This window comes from Staurois parvus, unplaced genomic scaffold (genome assembly GCF_062004578.1).
Source record: "Staurois parvus isolate SC_StPar_1 unplaced genomic scaffold, SC_StPar_1.0 ptg000978l, whole genome shotgun sequence".
Taxonomy (NCBI): Eukaryota; Metazoa; Chordata; class Amphibia; order Anura; family Ranidae; genus Staurois; species Staurois parvus.
The window spans coordinates 1,715,356-1,734,255 of NW_028318774.1; the positions used below are offsets into that span (position 1 = coordinate 1,715,356).

The following is an 18,900-nucleotide window of genomic DNA, read 5'->3' on the forward strand; positions in this document are numbered from 1 at the left end:
CTTGCGTCCGTTATTGGACTGTGTGGCGGGCGGGAGGCGGTTAACCATAGTTACCAGACTAATGTAAAGGAGGTGAAGTCACCTCACTGGAGATGGACTGCTTGACACCAGCTTAATGGATTATGGGGGTAACAAAATCAAAATTAAATATCTGTTTATAATAAATGGGCTACTGTACCACAATGCATGGAAATGGCTGAATGGGCTCATTAGATAGGTGCTCAATCATGCTATATATACACTTTGTATGTGTAATATATATTTATATAATGTAACAAATGGCACCCAAGGAGGCTATAAGCTACTACACAGGTTATTATTACAATCATTTCTACTATAGCTTGATTGACCTACTAAAATTTGCCAGTTTTTGCCTGCTAATCCTGATGTGCATAAGCCCAATTGAAATCACCAATCTTCTATGAGATAGACATCACAAACTCCAATTTAAGCAGGAGTCAGAAATTTACGGCACGCTGTTATAACAGAGAAGCAAGGGTTGTGTGAAGTCAACAACCCATGCGGAGACTGACAAGTTATCAGATATCCATATAGCTCTGATTTATCTACAATAACTCTAATCCTGGTACATTTGATTTTAAGTAAGGCATCATTCTCACAGCCTGCAAAAACACTTAGGACCCTTCAACACTGGGCAGATGCCCTTTGCTCAAGAGGAGATTCTGTCTACTGATCCCCACTGAGTAAGCAGAGGGTTGGTCCATGTCGGCTCTGCTTATACAGAGAGAATATAACCTACTCTCCTAGGGTCAGTCAGACGAAACAGACCACCTGTCCATTAACACCCAGCCTCCATCCCATCAATGGAAGGGACATGGATCCCATCAGTCTGTTTTTAGCATATTGGATGTAGGCAGTTGTAAACAGACACACGTCTGTTTATACCCTCTGCTCTGTAGAGGAGAATGGAGGGTCCAATCAGGTTCACCTGAAACTGACAGGCGGACCCGATCTGTCCACTCACGTGAAAGAAACATTCATAGCCCCCTCTGTGAATAAGGAGAAAACAGCTTTTCAAGACAAGTTCTTTAAAGTGGCAACAATAGCCCCCCCCCCCCCCCCCAAAAAAAAACAATGAACAGACACCACTTTCAACAAATACTGGAACATGCTATAGCATTTTTATTGATCATTTACATTTGTGGGTTTTTTTTCTGAAACCTGTTTTCTAGATCTCTTCAGAAACAACTTCAGCAGTAGCAAATAAATTTAAACAAATACCTTTTATACTTTTTTTTTTGTTTTGTTTTTAACTTCCACCATCACCACAATATATACACTTAATGCAAACATTGTAAGAGCATACTTAGCACAGCGTATGAGAAACCGCATACACAGGTCTGTGGCAGGGCCGTGTCTGCAGCCCTCTGCAGAGAGCTCGGCACGTCCTAAAACTCAAAGGGGGGGGGGTTAAAAAGGAAAGAAATTTAAGAAAAAAAATACTTCTGGTATTAAAGCATGTACAGTGAATTCCAGTGACATTTATGGTTTCAGATTCACAATACAGTGTATAGCTTATTGCATACCTTCCATTAAACTTCACTCTGCCCAAGTAACACAAACACACCATTCTCCTCCTAAATTAAAACACAGTTTACATTTTATATTAGGACAGCCACATAAAAACTAAGTCCCAGCTTGTACACACAGACTTTGTAGTTCCCCAACAGCAAGCAGGCTGTTTTTTTTTTGTTTTTTTTTATGTGTCCACCCTAAAAACCCCAGAAGTCTTTTGACAGTCGTGCAAAATGACCCCCATCCCCGTGTTGTAACAGCTTGATTTAGCCAATCACAAGACAGTAAAAATGAGGGCAGTAATTTCTCCTACCTATGGGTACTCTTATCTTACTCTGCAGTGCAAAACCCCTCTAAGCAATCTTTGGCTCTCAAGCTGTACAAGTCCCAACTGCTGAAGCCCCCACAGCCTGTAGTTAAATAGTAACAACCAACATCTGATCAAATTTCTACATTGTTTGCCGTCATCTTTCAACACACCTAAAACATTTTGTGCAAAACCTATAAACAGTGTAATGCAGTGAGTTTTCTTCCCTAGTCAGGTTATAAACATGTTTCTGCTCTCACTTTGAGCACTGATAACATGTCTAAGGGTTTTCAATGGAGATTGGTCTTCTTCAAAAGATAGCCTTAAACACCAAGTTTTATATAGTCTGACGGTACCACCAAAGCCTTATTACACTAAATGTAGCATACAAACCACTAGAAAGGAAAAAAAAAACAAGGTATAAAGTGTAAATTAGGTTAGAAACTCAATAGATGTGCAAGTCCACCCACAGATCTAATAGTGCAAGCAGAGCAACAAAATTGCATTTCTTTATCAAATCATCATTTTTACAATGCCTGCACCAGCTCTCTAAAGGAAATTATTTTTTTTTAGGGTAAAAACATAAGGGAGGCTGTAATGGCATTAGGTCAGTTTCAAAATAAGGATTTTATATCAATCATCGTTAAATCCATAGAGTGTATAAACACAAATTTCTAGTTTTAAAAAGAACCATTTATTACATGGCAAAGAATACTCCGAGCACTATGGGTTATAGTGCAACCTGCAATGAAGCCGGCTTTGTCCGACTCATCAGACAGATGTCCAAAAAGAGGCAAGTTTTTCTCCAGCTCATTTACTTTTGTAAGTACATTTCCACTCGAGCTTTTAGGGCTTGTTCACAACATATCCATTGAGCTAAATTTTTCTGCATGCCACTGCACATGGATGGTGTGAACAGGGCACATAGAAAACAACTTTCTAGGTGTCCTGTTTATACCATACCCACGCAGCAGCCTGCAAAAAAGCCTGTCTTAATGGAACAAGTCAGCTTTGTAAACAGAGATACTGTAAAATGTGAAAAGAAGACTAAAGATCCACTTGTTAGATAAGCTGAACACTATATATTGCCTGTATGAAAAATGCCATATTTAAAGTAATTTTTAAGTAGTGACCATAAAAAAAAAAAGGAGAAAAAAAAATTATATATATATATTTTTTATATATATATATAAAACACAACTGTACATTCCTTTTAAAATTGGCCAAGCTGATTGGATACTATGCACATGTGTACCAGTTTTAGTAACATCCTCACCGCATCAAAAGTTTATTTTTAAAGTCCACAATGCTCACTTTCAGAGGGCTGTGCAAAGACAACTGAACAGAATGGATGAATGTTATGTGCAATAGTTGCTACTTTACTGCTCCAAGTAACAACATTAGATCAGAAGAGTGAATACTCAGTATGCTTCAATTCAACCTGCAGGCTGTTTATACGGCTTAAACTAAAACCCCAACCATAACTCACAGTTCCATCAAGTGGCTGTAGCCCTATAGGAAGCTGGCCAATGGCGTCTCATATTTTCTGTATTACAATCCATCAAGGCTGTAACTGGGCAATCCATTTAATGGCCTTGTGGTAATAGACAAAAAGGTGCTGAAGAGCTATCTCAAATGAAAAAAAAAAATAGGAGCCTGTGGGCAATTCAACCCAACACATTCCTCCTAAAAGTGAACTATAATTTATATATTGACAAGGCATTTAAGAGAGCAAACAACAATGCAGCAACCCACAGCACCTAGTCCGCTTATTTGGTTTTGGCTAATGAACACTGCTATGGGTAACTGCATAGGAAGGCTCTCTTCACAGTGCTATCAAAAACGTCCAATAACTCTTCCAGACGTGAAAAGTGCAAACAGTAATCTGTACCCCCCCCACACTTACAATATCCATCACCAACAGAACAAAAACACAATGCTCCACAACCTTCATAACCATACACTTCCAGTCCCCCCTATACACTTTGTGCAATGAACCTGCTTATTCTTCACTCTCTCACCTCCCCCACTACCCTGTCTCAGGTATTCGTCTACTTACCATTCCCACCACACCTGCTTCTTCCAAGTGCTGAAAACTGAACCTTTGATTAGACACTTCTGATTTGCAAATTAAAAAAGAAAACCTTTTTTGGAAATGTGCTAAAAAGACCCACAATGACCAGCACACACGCACGCACGCACACATACGCACAACAGAAAATGCCTGAGATGGAAGTGCCTTATGGAGCTGATGGTATTGGGTCCGGCCTTTACTCTATGCACTGGCACTAAAACATTACTGGCAGGAAAGCGGGCAGAATGAACAGATGCGGTAAAGTCTTATTTACACCGAGGACTTTGTGTGGTACCGGAGGACAGAGTTGTGTCTCCACATCTGCACCCTGGTAAATCTGATCCGACAATAGTCCTGCAGAATCCATGCGCAGATTGTATGAACGCTCAGCCTGTAAATGACCCAGAAGGGTATATAATACATCTCGGAATACACTGTACTTATAATGTCTGTAGTGTAGAGACAGCATCCACAGATGGTCCATGAAATGTTTATAGCTTGGTTTTCTGCCTCTCTTTCCAGTGTAAGTAGGAAATTTGAGGCTGTCTGGATTTCAAGCCAAGGTTCGCTGTCTGGGTTTTATCCGGGGATATAGCTGTGCAAGAGAAAATAAAAGGTAAACGTGTAAATAGTCAATGAATGTGGGACCCCATACATGAAATGTGTTCTGTTGACCTTGGCAACCACTCTCCCTCATCTACATCTAAGGTGGCCACTTACCCCCAGAAGGTTCTTAGGCACATATCCTTCCTTTTCATTAAGACGTGCCCACCACCAGTCCGTCTCCGTGTCATCTTTGCGTCTCAGAATGGTGACAGAATCACCTTCCCGGAAGGACAGCTCATCTGCGTTTTGTGCTTCGAAATCCCACAGGGCATATACCAGTCCTTTGTTCATTACCCCCAGCTTCTCCTGAACACCTGCATTATGAAAACACATACACACTGACTGGAGGAATTCCTCTGTGGCAAAGTCATTAATGACTTAAAACACTTCCATCAAACACAATGATGTAATGAAACAGGAAGTGTTAAAGCTGAGTTCCAGGTAGATTGAAAGCATTTAAATCAACATAGCTCTGTATTCATTAATAGATCATTAACCCTTGAAAACTGGACTGTGCCTAGGGGATAAGTTAGGCATCTGTAATGTATCTGGAAACACCCACAAAAGGATCACAATTCAGGAAGCAAACACCACAAGGTATTTCTAACAGGCATGGTGAGTCTTTTGAAGACATTTTTTGCCACGGTTTTGGAAAGTGCAGAAAGAAAATGAAAATTTGTATTCCTTTTTACAGAAAGTTGTTAATTTAATAAGATATTTCTTACACACAGCATGGGCATACTAAGGATTACAATCCAAAACACATTCTGCTGCTCCTGAGTATGGGCGAAACCAAATGTGAAATTTTTTCACTTTTTAGGCTATATACTGGGCATTGTATCCCATGTATCACACAAATCAACTAGTTGTATCAAAACCAATGTACTGTAATGGTCGCTTCTATACAAGTGGTCAGGGAATATAGCTTAGTGTAGGGTCACCTATAGCAGTCCCAGTTCCTATAAACCATGAAAGCCTAGCCTACTGGTACATGGCTGCCCCAAGGAATGCCATATTCACTGGCCAGGAAGTACAAGAGGATAAACCCCTTTGTGCCAGTGCCTCCCAGACCTTTAAGGGGTTTTAGATGCCACGAGGCAGGCAGGGTTTGTGATCGTGACCGCAGTGAGTGGCTGTCACAGTGGTCACATGATCAGAAAGCTCCTGATCCCAAGTAGAGATCAGGAGCTTCCCGTTAGCTAGCTGCCATTAACGGTGTCAGGAGCACGCCCGGTGCACGCTCACGGCGCAGTTCTCGTTTTTTTGGGTACACGTATATTCGTCCTTTCGGAGTTAGGGCCAATCGCCAAGAGACCACATATATGCGTGCGGCTGATGGCAAGGAGTTCAAGGAACAACAAAAGAGTTCCTGTGGTGAAACTGACTAGCAGCACTGGTCTGCTGATATTGTAATGCTGTGGCGGTGATCAGATACAATAGCTGGCAGCACTGACATACAGTAATATCAGGGCAGCCAGCTATTGTATATGATCACTGCCATAGAAATACAATGTCACCATAGTGAAACTCTACTTGCTAGGTGACAGTATGGAAAAAGAAAACACACACACACACACACACATACACATATATATATATATATATATACACACACACACACACACACACACACATATACATACATACACTACTCTGGGAGGTGATCGACAATTTTGTTTACTACACACTATGATTGGTTATTACAGGGATGATCACTGTATAAGTTATCGGTCTAACTGTTTTGCATTCATTTGTAATGCCATTGTTTATTATTGTGATTGTCCACACCAATTACACGATAGAGGGCTGCTGTGATTGATTGGTCACAGTGAGTTCATGGTACAGGGCCACAGTAGTAAGCAATGGCATTGTGAATGAAAGCCACTGTATACAACTGGACATGTAATCGCTTGATTGCTCATAGCGCTCACATGGTACCAGGGCCAATCACAGAAGCCCAGTATGCTGATCTGCTGCGTCCAATGTGGTCAATGATCAAGCTGTTGCCCCATGGGTTTGTCCTCCCAAAAAGACACTTGTCCCAACTGGCCGTTTATATACAGTGGCCGGACGTGACGATGGTAAACAAGACAGCTGCTCTTGAATCAAAGGTGAATGACAGCTTCATAATGCATTAGACTAAATTACCATAAAGAAACTGTGAACATTGGATGTAGCCCTCTTCCATTTCTTCACATTTGTCGGCAGCTGTCTCAGTGTCACTAATAGTGGTGGCAAAGAGGGCAGCCCCACACTCTACCAACATCTTGCACAGGTGGACGCTGTTACAGGAAGCCGCACAGTGTAAAGGAGTCCTGGTAGGAAGAAAGCACAGAGATTGAGGACACAATCTGAAATCAGCAGACAATATTTAATGAAGAGCTGCATAATCTGTCAGGACATGCACACACATCTGATTATACAATCTCCACACACTTAGCGGGGGAATTGCACAGTAAAGCAAAACAACTGCATTAAAACTTGTTCTGTCTGGCTCTCACCAAAATTAAGACTCCCTTTTCAATCAAGTGCTTGACTGAGATGCGTTTTTGCCACCCCTCTCTTCAGTTGAAATATTCAGTGGACAGGGATATTTATATGCCACGACTGCAATGCTGTGCTTCATGCCCGTGGCAAAGTTCACCTGACATGTAGTGATCACATTCAAGGAAACAGGGAAGCGGCGCAAACGCCCTGCAACCATGTGCAAAACAGGCAGTGAGGAGGTATCCCAGCATTTCTGCAGTTGTGGCTGCAGTCTTTCATGGTCTACCTAACCTTGGCTTTGTATCAAAAAATACATGAATTTTCCACGTCTTAAGTGATTGAACAGTACAGACTGGCATATTCAAGGCTCTGGATATCTTTTTATATCCTTTTCCATCTTTATAAAGTTCCATTACCTTGTTGCGCAGGTCTTTCTGCTCCCCATGGCTCAGTACATCCACGTGAGAGCTAACAAACTAATTGACTATTTGTACACAGACACTAATTACAATTTCAAAAGCCACAAAAGTGGAAAAGTGTGTGTGTCTCCTTGTGGTCTGTACCAAGGCCAAACATTCCAGGGTATGTAAACTTTTAATCAGGGCCATTTCAGTGATTTTCGTTATTAAGATTTAAAAAGGAGCCAGACAACTATATGATATCAAACTGCTTCTTATGATCACTATCCTTAACCCCTTGACGCCGCCGCCTCCCGGCCCTTTAAGAGATTCTGACACCGGGAGGCGGGGCGGTGGGGGCGTGGTTTAGGAATCATGTGACCGCCGTGATGACGCGTCACGGTGGTCACATGAACGGGAAAGGTCCCGTTCGAAAGAGCGGAGCGGGGCCTTTCCGTGAGTACTACACATGTGTGCTGGGAGCGCGCAGGGCGCGCGCTCTCAGCACATATGTATTTAGTTCCATGGACGCAAATGTGCGGCCGCTCGGCGTCTAGGCCCAGACGCCGGGCGGCCGCACATTTGCGTGCGGCCGGCGCAAAGGGGTTAAATAAAAAAGTTTTTTGGTATGATCAGTCATAGTTTCAATATCAGTGCCAAAATTTCACGATTTCTGCCAGGGGAGGCAAACTTTTGAGCACAACTGTACAATGTATTGTAACTTATCCAGCTGTCAGTTTTGGCTCTTCCAACAGGTTGGCTATAAAATAATTTTAGTTAGTGAGCGCCATCCTCTGTGTGTGTCACCCCCACCACTGGCAGATACATAGTGCTGAGGAGGTGATGTGGCCATCCAAAGCAATATTATAAAGTTAGATTTGATTTTATAGCTGGGTTTAGGCCACCAAAAGCTCAGATCACATTTTAGGATGTGATATAAAAGAAGCATCATTCCACTAATCAGATTTCCACTCTTAAACTTGTCAGGATGGACATATGGGATGCGCCAGTGCAGTTTTTTTTTTATTATGCAGGCTAGGAGACTGTCAAGTGAATCAATGACCTAGAAGCAAGCACCCAGCCAAAAACGTTTAGATCCTGACACAAGTACTTATTTTATGCCAGCGACTCTGTAGTAAAGGATGAAGATGACATTTTTAAAAGCCAAACCATCAATGACAGCCGCCATCCTTCTGTTGTCACCCTTCCGGCTCTTCCTCACTTTTATGTAATTTTTTTGTGTTGTATTGAACTACATCAGGTTATTATTGTTTTGTAATATGCCAACATCTAGTGGCGGTTTTGGATCACTGCAACTTGTTTACTTATATAAACTGGTAATCACCCACTGTCCTTCCCAACCCCTTCAGTGCTAGTTAGTTCAGTCCTAGCTTACCCCTTCCTATTTCTTCCATGTTCCCTCAGTCAGTGTTAGATATTCGCAGAGACAGGGCTTAGGAAATTCATAGGGGGAGATTTACTAAAACTGATGCAGCTGTACATATTAACCAATCAGCTTCTACGTTTTATTGTCAAAGCTGAATTGGACAAGCTGAAGTTAGAATCTGGTGCAGCTGTGTATAGTAACCGATCTGCTTCGGTGTGCACCATTGCACACAGAATCCAAGTGCATTGGATACAATTCTGTGCCTTATTGAAGAGTTAAGCTGCCTCTGGACAGTGCCCAGAAAGCAGGTCTAAGAAGGTATGTCAATGCATAAAGCAGCATTTTAAAAAGAACAGTTCCCTTTCATGCCCAGATAATTCAAGTGAGCATTCTCTGGAAGACGACTACACTTACCAGCCATCACTGTCAGCAGCATTCACATTAACACCAAAGTCCAGCAGGAACTTAACAATGTGATGGTGCCCAGCACACACAGCATTGTGCAGAGGAGTAATCCCCTCATCATTGGGTTTGCTGGGATCTTCCACCTGCAGAAGAGCACAGTGTATCATTACTAATCTCAAAGACATCATGGACTTGATTTACTAAAACTGGAGTGCGCAAAATCTGCTGTAGCTCTACACAGAAACCAATTTAGCTTCCAGGTTTTTTGTCAAAACATAATTGAACAAGCTGAAATCAGAAGCCGATTAGCTACCATGCAGTTAGCACTCTCCAGTTTTAGTAAATAAATCCCCATATCTTACCCCTATGGAGGAAGTGTCTGTACCTCATATATGATCCTCTGGACAAGGTCAAACTCCCCTTCCAGAGATGCATCAAGCAGCAGAGCCAGGGGGTTGAACCTTACACGAAGTCCATGTCCTGTGCGCTCAGAATTTGGCTTCTTCAGATTAGTGCGTTTCACCTGCAGCCCAAAAAAAAAAAAAGAAGCATGGTTAAAGCTGAACTCTGGATAGATGATAAACGAAAAAAAAAAACCACACAACTAAATCTAGTTATGCATTCCTTATACTTCAGTTGGTTTTCAGCCCTCTGTAAATCAGAGAGTTGATCAACAGATAAGACATGCTTAGAGAAGGAGGAGAGAGTTAGGACCTCTTCTTCATGCTGCTTCTCTGCTACTGTCAGCATTATTGCTTAACTGTAATAGAGAAAGGCGAGGTCACCTACCAGGTTTTGCTGTCTGGCAGGGGTGCCTAAATTACGAGTGTGTCTGAACATAATTCCCAATCCTTTGGCAGATTAATAGTTCATGCATATAGCAGTTTTCCTGGAGTTCACGTGATGAAGATAGCGGACTTCATTTAGGGTGCATTCCCAACTCTACAACATTGCTGCATCTTTGTTTACATCAAAATGCACCTTACTTCGTAGATGAAGGATAAAGTAACACTTGAAATGCCTAAAATACGCTGCTATGAACTCATTTAACAAAATGACTGGTTGGCCTTTGACATACCCCTATGCATACTGATGCTGGGGGCTGCCATTTTGTTATTAACCAATTGAACTGTATTGTATGTTTGCTCAGCCTGAAGCATCACCTGGCTGTCAAGAAGAGGCATCTATCATGCCCAATCCAACTCTTACTCTATGGCAATGAAGAGGCATTCCCCATGCGTAAATTTTTAAAGGGTTGCAGATATAAATTTGGCTCCTAATACAATTATCCTTGTTTGGTAATTCTGTCTGCCATTGGTTCCAAAGGGTCTTTGTGCAAGAAAAATGTTTGAGTCCTCCTTTCAACTACTTCACAAGTACAACTGGAAAACCAACCATACATGTTATGAAATTCAGCCGTTTGGCAGGGACAGGACAAACTTCGATCCATGTATGGGTACTGTGGTTGTACAGAAGTCAATCTAACAATATAATTCTATATAGCCACTTTGTTGGATTTCCCTGCTCAATCAGTGGTGAAGGCTGCAACCTGTAATGCTGATCAGTGTATTCTGACAGCAGGGAAGTTTACCAGCCATCAAAATCCAATAGCTTAGTGAGGAGAATTCCCCCATCCACATCAAGTATGTGGGTGGAGGAATAAAGTAATTTTTTTTTGTTCAACTCACTGGTCGAATGAAAAAAAATTGACTCATCTATGGGCTGTCTTACGGTCTATAAAATCAATGACATTAGACTAGTTATTGATGAAGAGTAGCTGTTACCGTCTAGGTCTATATGGCAGTAGGAGTGGTTCCAGCACCCACCGGAAGCATGTCTAGTTTTAACGAACCCTCAAGTTCCCAAGGGCTTATGAGCGGCTGAACAGTCTGCACAAATGTTTGGTGCTTTTATTTGAGCTCCATTTGCCTGCCTATGGGAAATTTGTTTGCAATTATAGGTTTGAGAAAACAATTCCTTGGAGGCCCCTAGAGAAGTTTTCTCCATTAATCGGATAAAGTGCTGTGCAGAGCAGACAGAGGACATCTATATGTAGCAATCAAATAGACAGACAGTAATGATTGCTGACCTGCTAAATAAGGTCTGGAAGACCAAACAGGAGAGCAGGCTGGTACCCACACCTAGGTATACTGCTGTGTGCCAAGTTCCTCTAGGCTGCAGGATCATTAGTGAATCTAGACAGACAGCGGCAAAGAGGCTCTAGGGCAGCGTTTTTCAACCACTGTGCCGCGGCACACTAGTGTGCCGTGAGATATTGTCTGGTGTGCCGTGGGAAAAATTGCAATTTCATCCGTAACATGTGGCCTCGGCTCACAAATAGAACAATCATTAGAACAGCAATGGGCAAACTACGGCCCGCGGGCCGTATACGGCCCGGCGGACCTTTTAATCCGGCCCGCGGAGCGTGATACTGTCAGGATGATCTGTCCCCCTCGACGTATCTGCTAATGCCTGAAACTGGCACATGCGCAGATACGTCGAGGGGGACAGATCCTCATAGGAGACAGATTTTCATGCTACACCGGAATGGCGAGAGGAACGCGCAGAGCAAAGGTAAGTGAATTGACACAGGGGGGGCTTGGGGACTTAATATGGGGGATGAATTACTATGGGGGATGAATTACTATGGGGGATGAATTACTATATGGGGGATGAATTACTATATGGGGGATGAATTACTATGGGGGATGAATTACTATGGGGGATGAATTACTATATGGGGGATGAATTACTATGGGGGATGAATTACTATATGGGGGATTAATTACTATAGGGGGGATGAATTACTATGGGGGATGAATTACTATAGGGGGGATGAATTACTATAGGGGGGATGAATTACTATATGGGGGGTGAATTACTATGGGGGATGAATTACTATGGGGGATGAATTACTATGGGGGATTAATTACTATATGGGGGATGAATTACTATGGGGGATGAATTACTATGGGGGATGAATTACTATATGGGGGATGAATTACTATGGGGGATGAATTACTATATGGGGGATTAATTACTATGGGGGATGAATTACTATGGGGGATGAATTACTATATGGTCAATATAGGCCCAGAGGTAATTTTTTTTAACATTTTCTAATGGTGGTGTGCCTCGTGATTTTTTTCATGAAAAAAGTGTGCCTTTGCACAAAAAAGGTTGAAAAACACTGCTCTAGGGTACCAGTTATTTATACCCAACTTGAACATGGATACAGAATTACTTTGTTAACCTGCAGGACTGGAACTGTGTTCAAAGACTTTCCACTAAAGAGCAACTCTACCCCAGAGCTAAATACACAGCTGAAGCAAATAATAGACAACTGTTAACCCTGCAAAAAATATTTGTAAAGTTAGGCATGTTATTTTATGACACCCATTTATCACCATGGTATTTAAGTATTACAAGTGTCTGGTTCAGTAGCATCACTCTCAGAGTATGAAGGTCACTAATTAAGAGCAAACTGAACAACTTTTAGTTCGCTAGACAATCATCATGGAACACATGAAGAAAAAAAATCTGCAAACCCCTTTTCCAGGAGCCAAATCTTGTAAATGTTTGACCTTTTTCTGTAAGCAACCTTCAAGCTTTTGGTGTTTTCATACAGCTTAAAGGGCAACATTAAAAAGTACACAATTCCTTTAAATAACATGCTTGGTGGATGACTTAAACATGTATGGCCCTCTCCCTACCCAGCAAGGCACCTTGTCCCAGAGATGGAGGGCCTCATCCTCACATCCCTAGCCCGGTGGATGTGGGGGTCTATTGGGAGGGCTCATCAGAATTTGCAAGCTTTGTTTAATATAAGAGCGCCCCCAGATATCTGGTATGTAAGTGAGCATGTACACAATCATTCATAAAAAATGGAAATTAAAGGAAAAAAAAAAAATCATAGATGGTTGAAAAGGTTATTTTGACAAGTAAAAAAAAAAAAAATTCCTGTCATTTACGCTGCCCTTTCAGCAGATGCAAACAACTTGATGGTGTCCCACTATGAATTTTCCACTGCATTTTCATTCTATATAAACCTATTATATATCTACACAAAACAGAAGTTCTAACAAGGACAACAAGGAGACATTAGGTGTGATACTTACAGAAGGATTCTGTGGTGGCACAGTGGGTGGTGCAGGTACCTCCTCTTTGGCTGGAGATGGTTCTTCAAGTATTGGGCTTGGTGTCTTCTCATTGGAAGAGACTATGGCTGGATTATTATTATCGTCTTCAGTTGTATCTGAAACCTGGTTAATAATCTCACTACTAACTGGTTCCTCTGTGATAGGTGAGCAGACTTTGTTGTCATTGTCATCTGAGGAGACTTGTGGTTCGGGAGCTGGTGGCTGAGGAACAGGTGCTGCAGGGGGAAGAACAGGTGGCTGTAAAGAGCCCACCTCCTCTACATTGCCATTTGTGCTCATGTTACCATTGTCCACATCAGCTGACGCGCTCACAAGCTCTTGCGAGTTACACTGTTGGTAGAAGGGTGCAGCTTCCATGCCCCCAGCCAAGGTATTAAAGCGCTGGTACAGCAGTTTCTGTATGTTGGGGCCACTTGGACCTTCAGGCTCAGTTATAGAACTCCTCTTCTTTAAAGGTCTTGGTGCATTGGCAAGTTTTCTCCTGAGGGCCTCCAAGTCAGCATCACTTTGATACCTCAGCGGTGAGTGAACAATGGGGGTCAGCTTAGTTGGACTAAGGGGGCGAGGGATGTTTTCCACTCCACTACCTTCCCCAGCTGGAACACTGCCATCCACTTCACCCTCTTTGTCGCCTCCTGGAGCTGGTGCATTATGTAAGAAAGGAAGAGGGGAGGAGTTGGATGATCCAGACTGGACGACTGGTTTGCCATATACTGGAAGAAATGGGGACCGGGTCATTAGTACAAGTTTGAAAAGCCACTATTGAACAATGTTATAGCACAGCTCACAAGGACTCTCAGTTGTGGTATAAACAAGCTTTGAAAGACCTGAAAAAAATCTCTAATATTACTTCTAACCGAAGGAGTTATGTACAGTATACATAATATTGGATATGAGGTTAATCACTACCCACATCTGCCAGCCAAGGTACACTTCTACATCTAAAAGTTGGAACACTGCAGTCATAATTTTCCATTTAAAATAAAAGATTACTAAAATCTATCCTACTGCACAAACCACTGTGAACCTTCTTGGAATGGGTGATGTGGCTTGGGCAATGGGAGGGCCAGTACTGCTACTTATTTGTCACACAATACAAAGCTTATTTATAAGATCTTCTGAAGACCATTCATGAAAGAGGGTTTCCTCATATAAAATGACCACTTTATTTACTTATCACCACACACACTTACCCGCTTTCACAGATTTGTTGAGGGTGTTATATACAGCTTGTTGATAGTTCTTTGGTGGTGTTGATTGTTGAAGGTACATAGAATAAATAGAACTTGAGTTTACTGTCTGTGGTCCTTTCCTAGGTGACTGTGGCCTGGATCCCTTTTCAGCCAGGAAAGGTCGGATCGCCACAGTTAAGGGAGGGTCGGGTCTAGTGTCTGTTCCAGGGAACAAGGGAGAAGAGGAAGGTGGGTACGTGGGGCTGGGCGGGACAGAAATCCTTTGCTGGATTTGCTGGGAGGAACCTGGAGGGTGAGCATTACTTGGCGTAGGCAACGGAAGTGGGCGTGTACGTGCTGTGGGTCCAGAGCCGGGTCTGGTCAGGCTTCCATCTTTTCTCCTTTCCAAAGAATTTGTAGCACTCAAGGGAAGAGGTCCCTGGTACATGCCATAATTGTGTGGCAGCGTCTTACTCAATCCTGGGATTGGAGAGGGCAACTTCCCACCATCTGTAGACTGAAGACCAAGAACCATTAAGACATTGAAGGAAACTCATCAGAAAAATCTATTGGGTGTCACTATTGACCTCAGGAAAATGCTATAGTTGCCTAGAAGTCTATATGACCTGTCAAAAACAGCCCGTGTCAAAGCAAATGTGCAGCAACTGAAGTCAGTGCACCTGATCTTCATTCCTGCTGTGGGTCAGTGATTTCAATATTATAAAGCCATCAGACCAACATAAAAGCCAGCTGTTAGGATTTTCAGAAATAGGTCCACAACAGCAGCTAAGCACTGAAACCGAAATATAAACACATGTACAGTTAGGTCCATATATATTTGGACACAGGCACAATTTTAGATTTTTTCAGGTATTTACCAAAACATATTCAAGCTATAGTTATATAATGGGTGTGGGCTGAAAGTGCACACACTCAGGTTTAATTTGAGAGTATGTACATCCAAATTGGAGGAAGGGTTAGGAATTACAGCTCTTAAGAATAGCCACCCCCTCCCCTTTTTCAAGAGACCAAAAGTAATCGGACAAATGGATATAATCCTAACTAAAATGTTGATTTGTAGTAATTTGTTGAGAGTCCTTTACTGGCAATGACTGCCTGAAGTCTGGAACCCATGGGCATTACCAAAGACTGGGTTTCCTCCTGATGCTTTGCCAGGCTCTAACTGCAGCTGTCTTCAGTTGTTCTTTGTTTGTGGGTCTTTCTGCCTTTAGTTTTGCCTTCAGCAAGTGAAATGCATGCTCAATTGGGTTGAGATCAGGTGATTGACTTGGCCAGTGATGTAGGTTCACAGCAATAGATTCCAAATACCACACTTGTAATCAACTCCAGACCTTCTACCTGCATAATTGATGAAGAAATAATGGAGTAGCCCACACCTGGCCATTAAACAGCTTTTGATTCCATTGTCCAATTACTTTTGGTCCCTTATAAAAGGGGGATGGCTACTCTTAAGAGCTGTAATTCCTAAACCCTTCCTCCAATTTGGATTTACATACCCACAAATTAAACCCAAGAGTGTGCACTTTCAGCCCATATCCATTATATAAATATAGCTTGAATGTGTTTTGGTAAATATCTGGAAAAAAAAAATTGTGCCTGTGACCAACTATATATGGACCTAAATGAACATATACTCTGTAATGCCCAGCAGAAAGCATTCTGGTGACCTAATAGTTGCTCAGCTCTGCCTGCTGTCTAAAATTCTTAGACTATGCAGGGCAAAGTAACAGGTTTATATTAATTCCACCTATACAGTTCCAGTACAAGGAACATATGTAACGCGTTTCATAAAAAAGTGCACCAGAATGGTTACATGGGAAGAATCCATATACTTGAGTATGTTATGCACTGACAACAACTAGTAAATCACATAGGGGCTTTTCTTTTTCTGGATTTAAGTGAGCCAGTTGATTTTTCCTGCATGGGCAAAGCACAGGTTCACCTAAAAAAGGATAACTTAATCTTATGGGAAAACAATAAATGCACATATTTTTTGCAGAAAAAAAAAAGTTCTTCGAGAACTATAAGCTGTCTGCCACAGTGGCAAAAGGGACTTCTAGTTCTCTTATTCACAGATTGCTGTGAATGAATTAGGCAGCAGTGCGGGCAGAGCCCTGCCATTTTTGAAAAGTGGCAGCGGGTGCGGGGAGAGGATCCCCCACCCGCTGTCAGGGTGCATGTAACGTGTAAATACATACACGTTACATAAAACGTGCCAAAACAGGTGAACCTAGCCTTTAAATCTGAAGTAAACCCCTTTATAATTTATGCATATGATGGAAAGAGAAGAACATTGCTATAGTCCAGGGGAGGACTGACCATTTGGAAACTCAGGCACTGCCTGGGGCCCGGGGTCAGTAGAGGGCCCCATGAGATGCCCCTGGTACCTTTTTCATAGGCTTGAGTTTGGGCAAGGACACAGGGGCCCTATGATCCCCTATTGCCTGGGAGCCCCATGAGTTGTCAGTCCGCCCCTGCTATAGTCTAAAGTTGGATAGCTGTTCAAAGATAAAAGCACAGAAATTATATTGTGGTGAATGCTGAGGAACACCACAAGGCTAAGCAAAGTTTCTGTGTAGGAAGCCAATTGGCCACAATACAATTCTGCATTAACAAGGGGGAAAGGCTAGTGGAACACACAATATCCTCCATTGTATACATGGTCTTTGAAACACACAAATCTGCCGAAATATCGACCAGAAAAAACAAAATTTTTGGAAAACTTACCAGCTTCTCGGTGGGCCCCACTGCAGCAGACGGTAAGGGTTGGCTGGATATTGGTGCAGTTTTGAATCCGGCCTCTATATTTGACTCTTTCCAGTCAGAAGTGCCAAGCGGAGGTGTTTTAACCACAGACATCGTATTCTGTTTCAGTGCAGGCCAAGTTGCGTCACCGGCTGGAAAACCAGAAACATACAAATGTCTAAAACGCAAAGCACTTTACTGGAGAACCATAATGACTTGAAGGAACAGGCCTTGATTAAGATGTAATCATTAGTATTAAATATATATTCTACTGCGTGGATACTAGAAAATGTTATGTGATTGGGTGATTGTTCAAGATTGGCTCAAAGTGTTAATCCATACAAATGTAACCTTTACTTTCATGTGTATACTGTGGTGCAGAGCTAAAGGACAAGTGCACCTGTGTGATATAAATTATTGGTTATCACGTCCCTCATACCTGAGTAAAACAATGCCACCAGCGCTAAATCATCATCAAATGTCTGAAACAAAAGAGCTATATCAAAAAATGTTTCTCTAGAATCTTTAGGTGTGTTTTTATTGCCCATAACTGTAGGCCAGTTGTGAGATAACATGGGGAGAACACACATTTGAAGACATGCCATTTCTGACACAACTATGCTGAAAGTCTAGAAGAAGGAACAGGACCACTACAGATCCCATGCCATTTTCTATGGACAGCAAGAGCAAGGTAAAAGGCAAATTATTACATTTACAAACCTGCTCATTTGGTCTGAGTAAAGTAAATAAATTAAAGTAGGTTAAAGAAGACACCCACTTAAAATTATGAAAAGACCAGTCCACCCAACACCTAGTTTATCTTTGGGTAGATACTGGTGGCTTGGATCAGGCTCCAGGGCTCTGGTAAATAGATGTCTGCACTAAAGATCTCAGATTCACACACAAATACAACTTTACAGCAGAGCCCTGAACTCTGAGTAAACAGACTTCACTTGACAAACTAGCATTTGATTTAACCCACCAGTGTCCAAAAAACATCAGTATGGACCAAACTGTTGGGCAAGGCACTAGAAACAAGTTACATAGATACTTTTCTTTAAAATCCACTCCCATAAAATTAGAACTGTTTTTACTATTGAAAGTGGATACCCACATGTGAAAATCTTGGGGGTTGGATAATACATCCTCTTTGAGGGTACTCTGATTTTATAGTACTCAATGATTTATTACAATTTATGTTAAGCATAACAGTAACTTCCATGTATGAGATACTCTTTCTCCTTCACCATCACCTTGGATAATTCCTTAATTTGGTTTGGGTTCCTATGTAATTCACCTGTACTTTATCCTTGTGGTGACTTTGCATTATATGCTTTACTAATGGATATTTAAAATAATAAAATCAATCTAACTGTACTCACAGTATTGCCACCAATATCTAGCTTCACTCTCCTATGAACGCAAATAGGTGTTCACTGCCTATACCTATACAGGGCCAACTTTCCAGTGTGCTGCAGGTCATTAAGCATGTAAGGCACTGAAAAAAGAAAAAAAAAAAAAGCCAGAAAGAAAACCTTCCTTTACCTATCTGCAGCAGTATGGTATTACATTTATTTGGGCTTAAGGATTTATGAAACCTGG

At 41.9% G+C, this 18,900-nt stretch overlaps 1 protein-coding gene across 3 annotated transcripts in view; it reads right to left on the bottom strand.

Annotated features, from left to right (window-relative positions):
* Positions 1-1,110: 1,110 nt before the first annotated feature.
* The window catches only part of PPP1R13B (protein phosphatase 1 regulatory subunit 13B), a 167,402-nt gene continuing 149,612 nt past the window's right edge, over positions 1,111-18,900 (bottom strand). For all 3 annotated transcript variants that reach the window (XM_089657264.1, XM_089657263.1, XM_089657262.1), the window contains 8 exons: positions 17,281-17,450; positions 14,554-15,049; positions 13,319-14,073; positions 9,586-9,723; positions 9,210-9,343; positions 6,672-6,838; positions 4,638-4,837; positions 1,111-4,512 (listed from right to left, as the gene is read on the bottom strand). In XM_089657264.1, the coding sequence (XP_089513390.1) occupies positions 4,471-4,512; positions 4,638-4,837; positions 6,672-6,838; positions 9,210-9,343; positions 9,586-9,723; positions 13,319-14,073; positions 14,554-15,049; positions 17,281-17,450 (2,102 nt within the window). In that variant the 3' untranslated portion in view covers positions 1,111-4,470. The remainder of the gene's footprint in view (positions 4,513-4,637; positions 4,838-6,671; positions 6,839-9,209; positions 9,344-9,585; positions 9,724-13,318; positions 14,074-14,553; positions 15,050-17,280; positions 17,451-18,900) is intronic.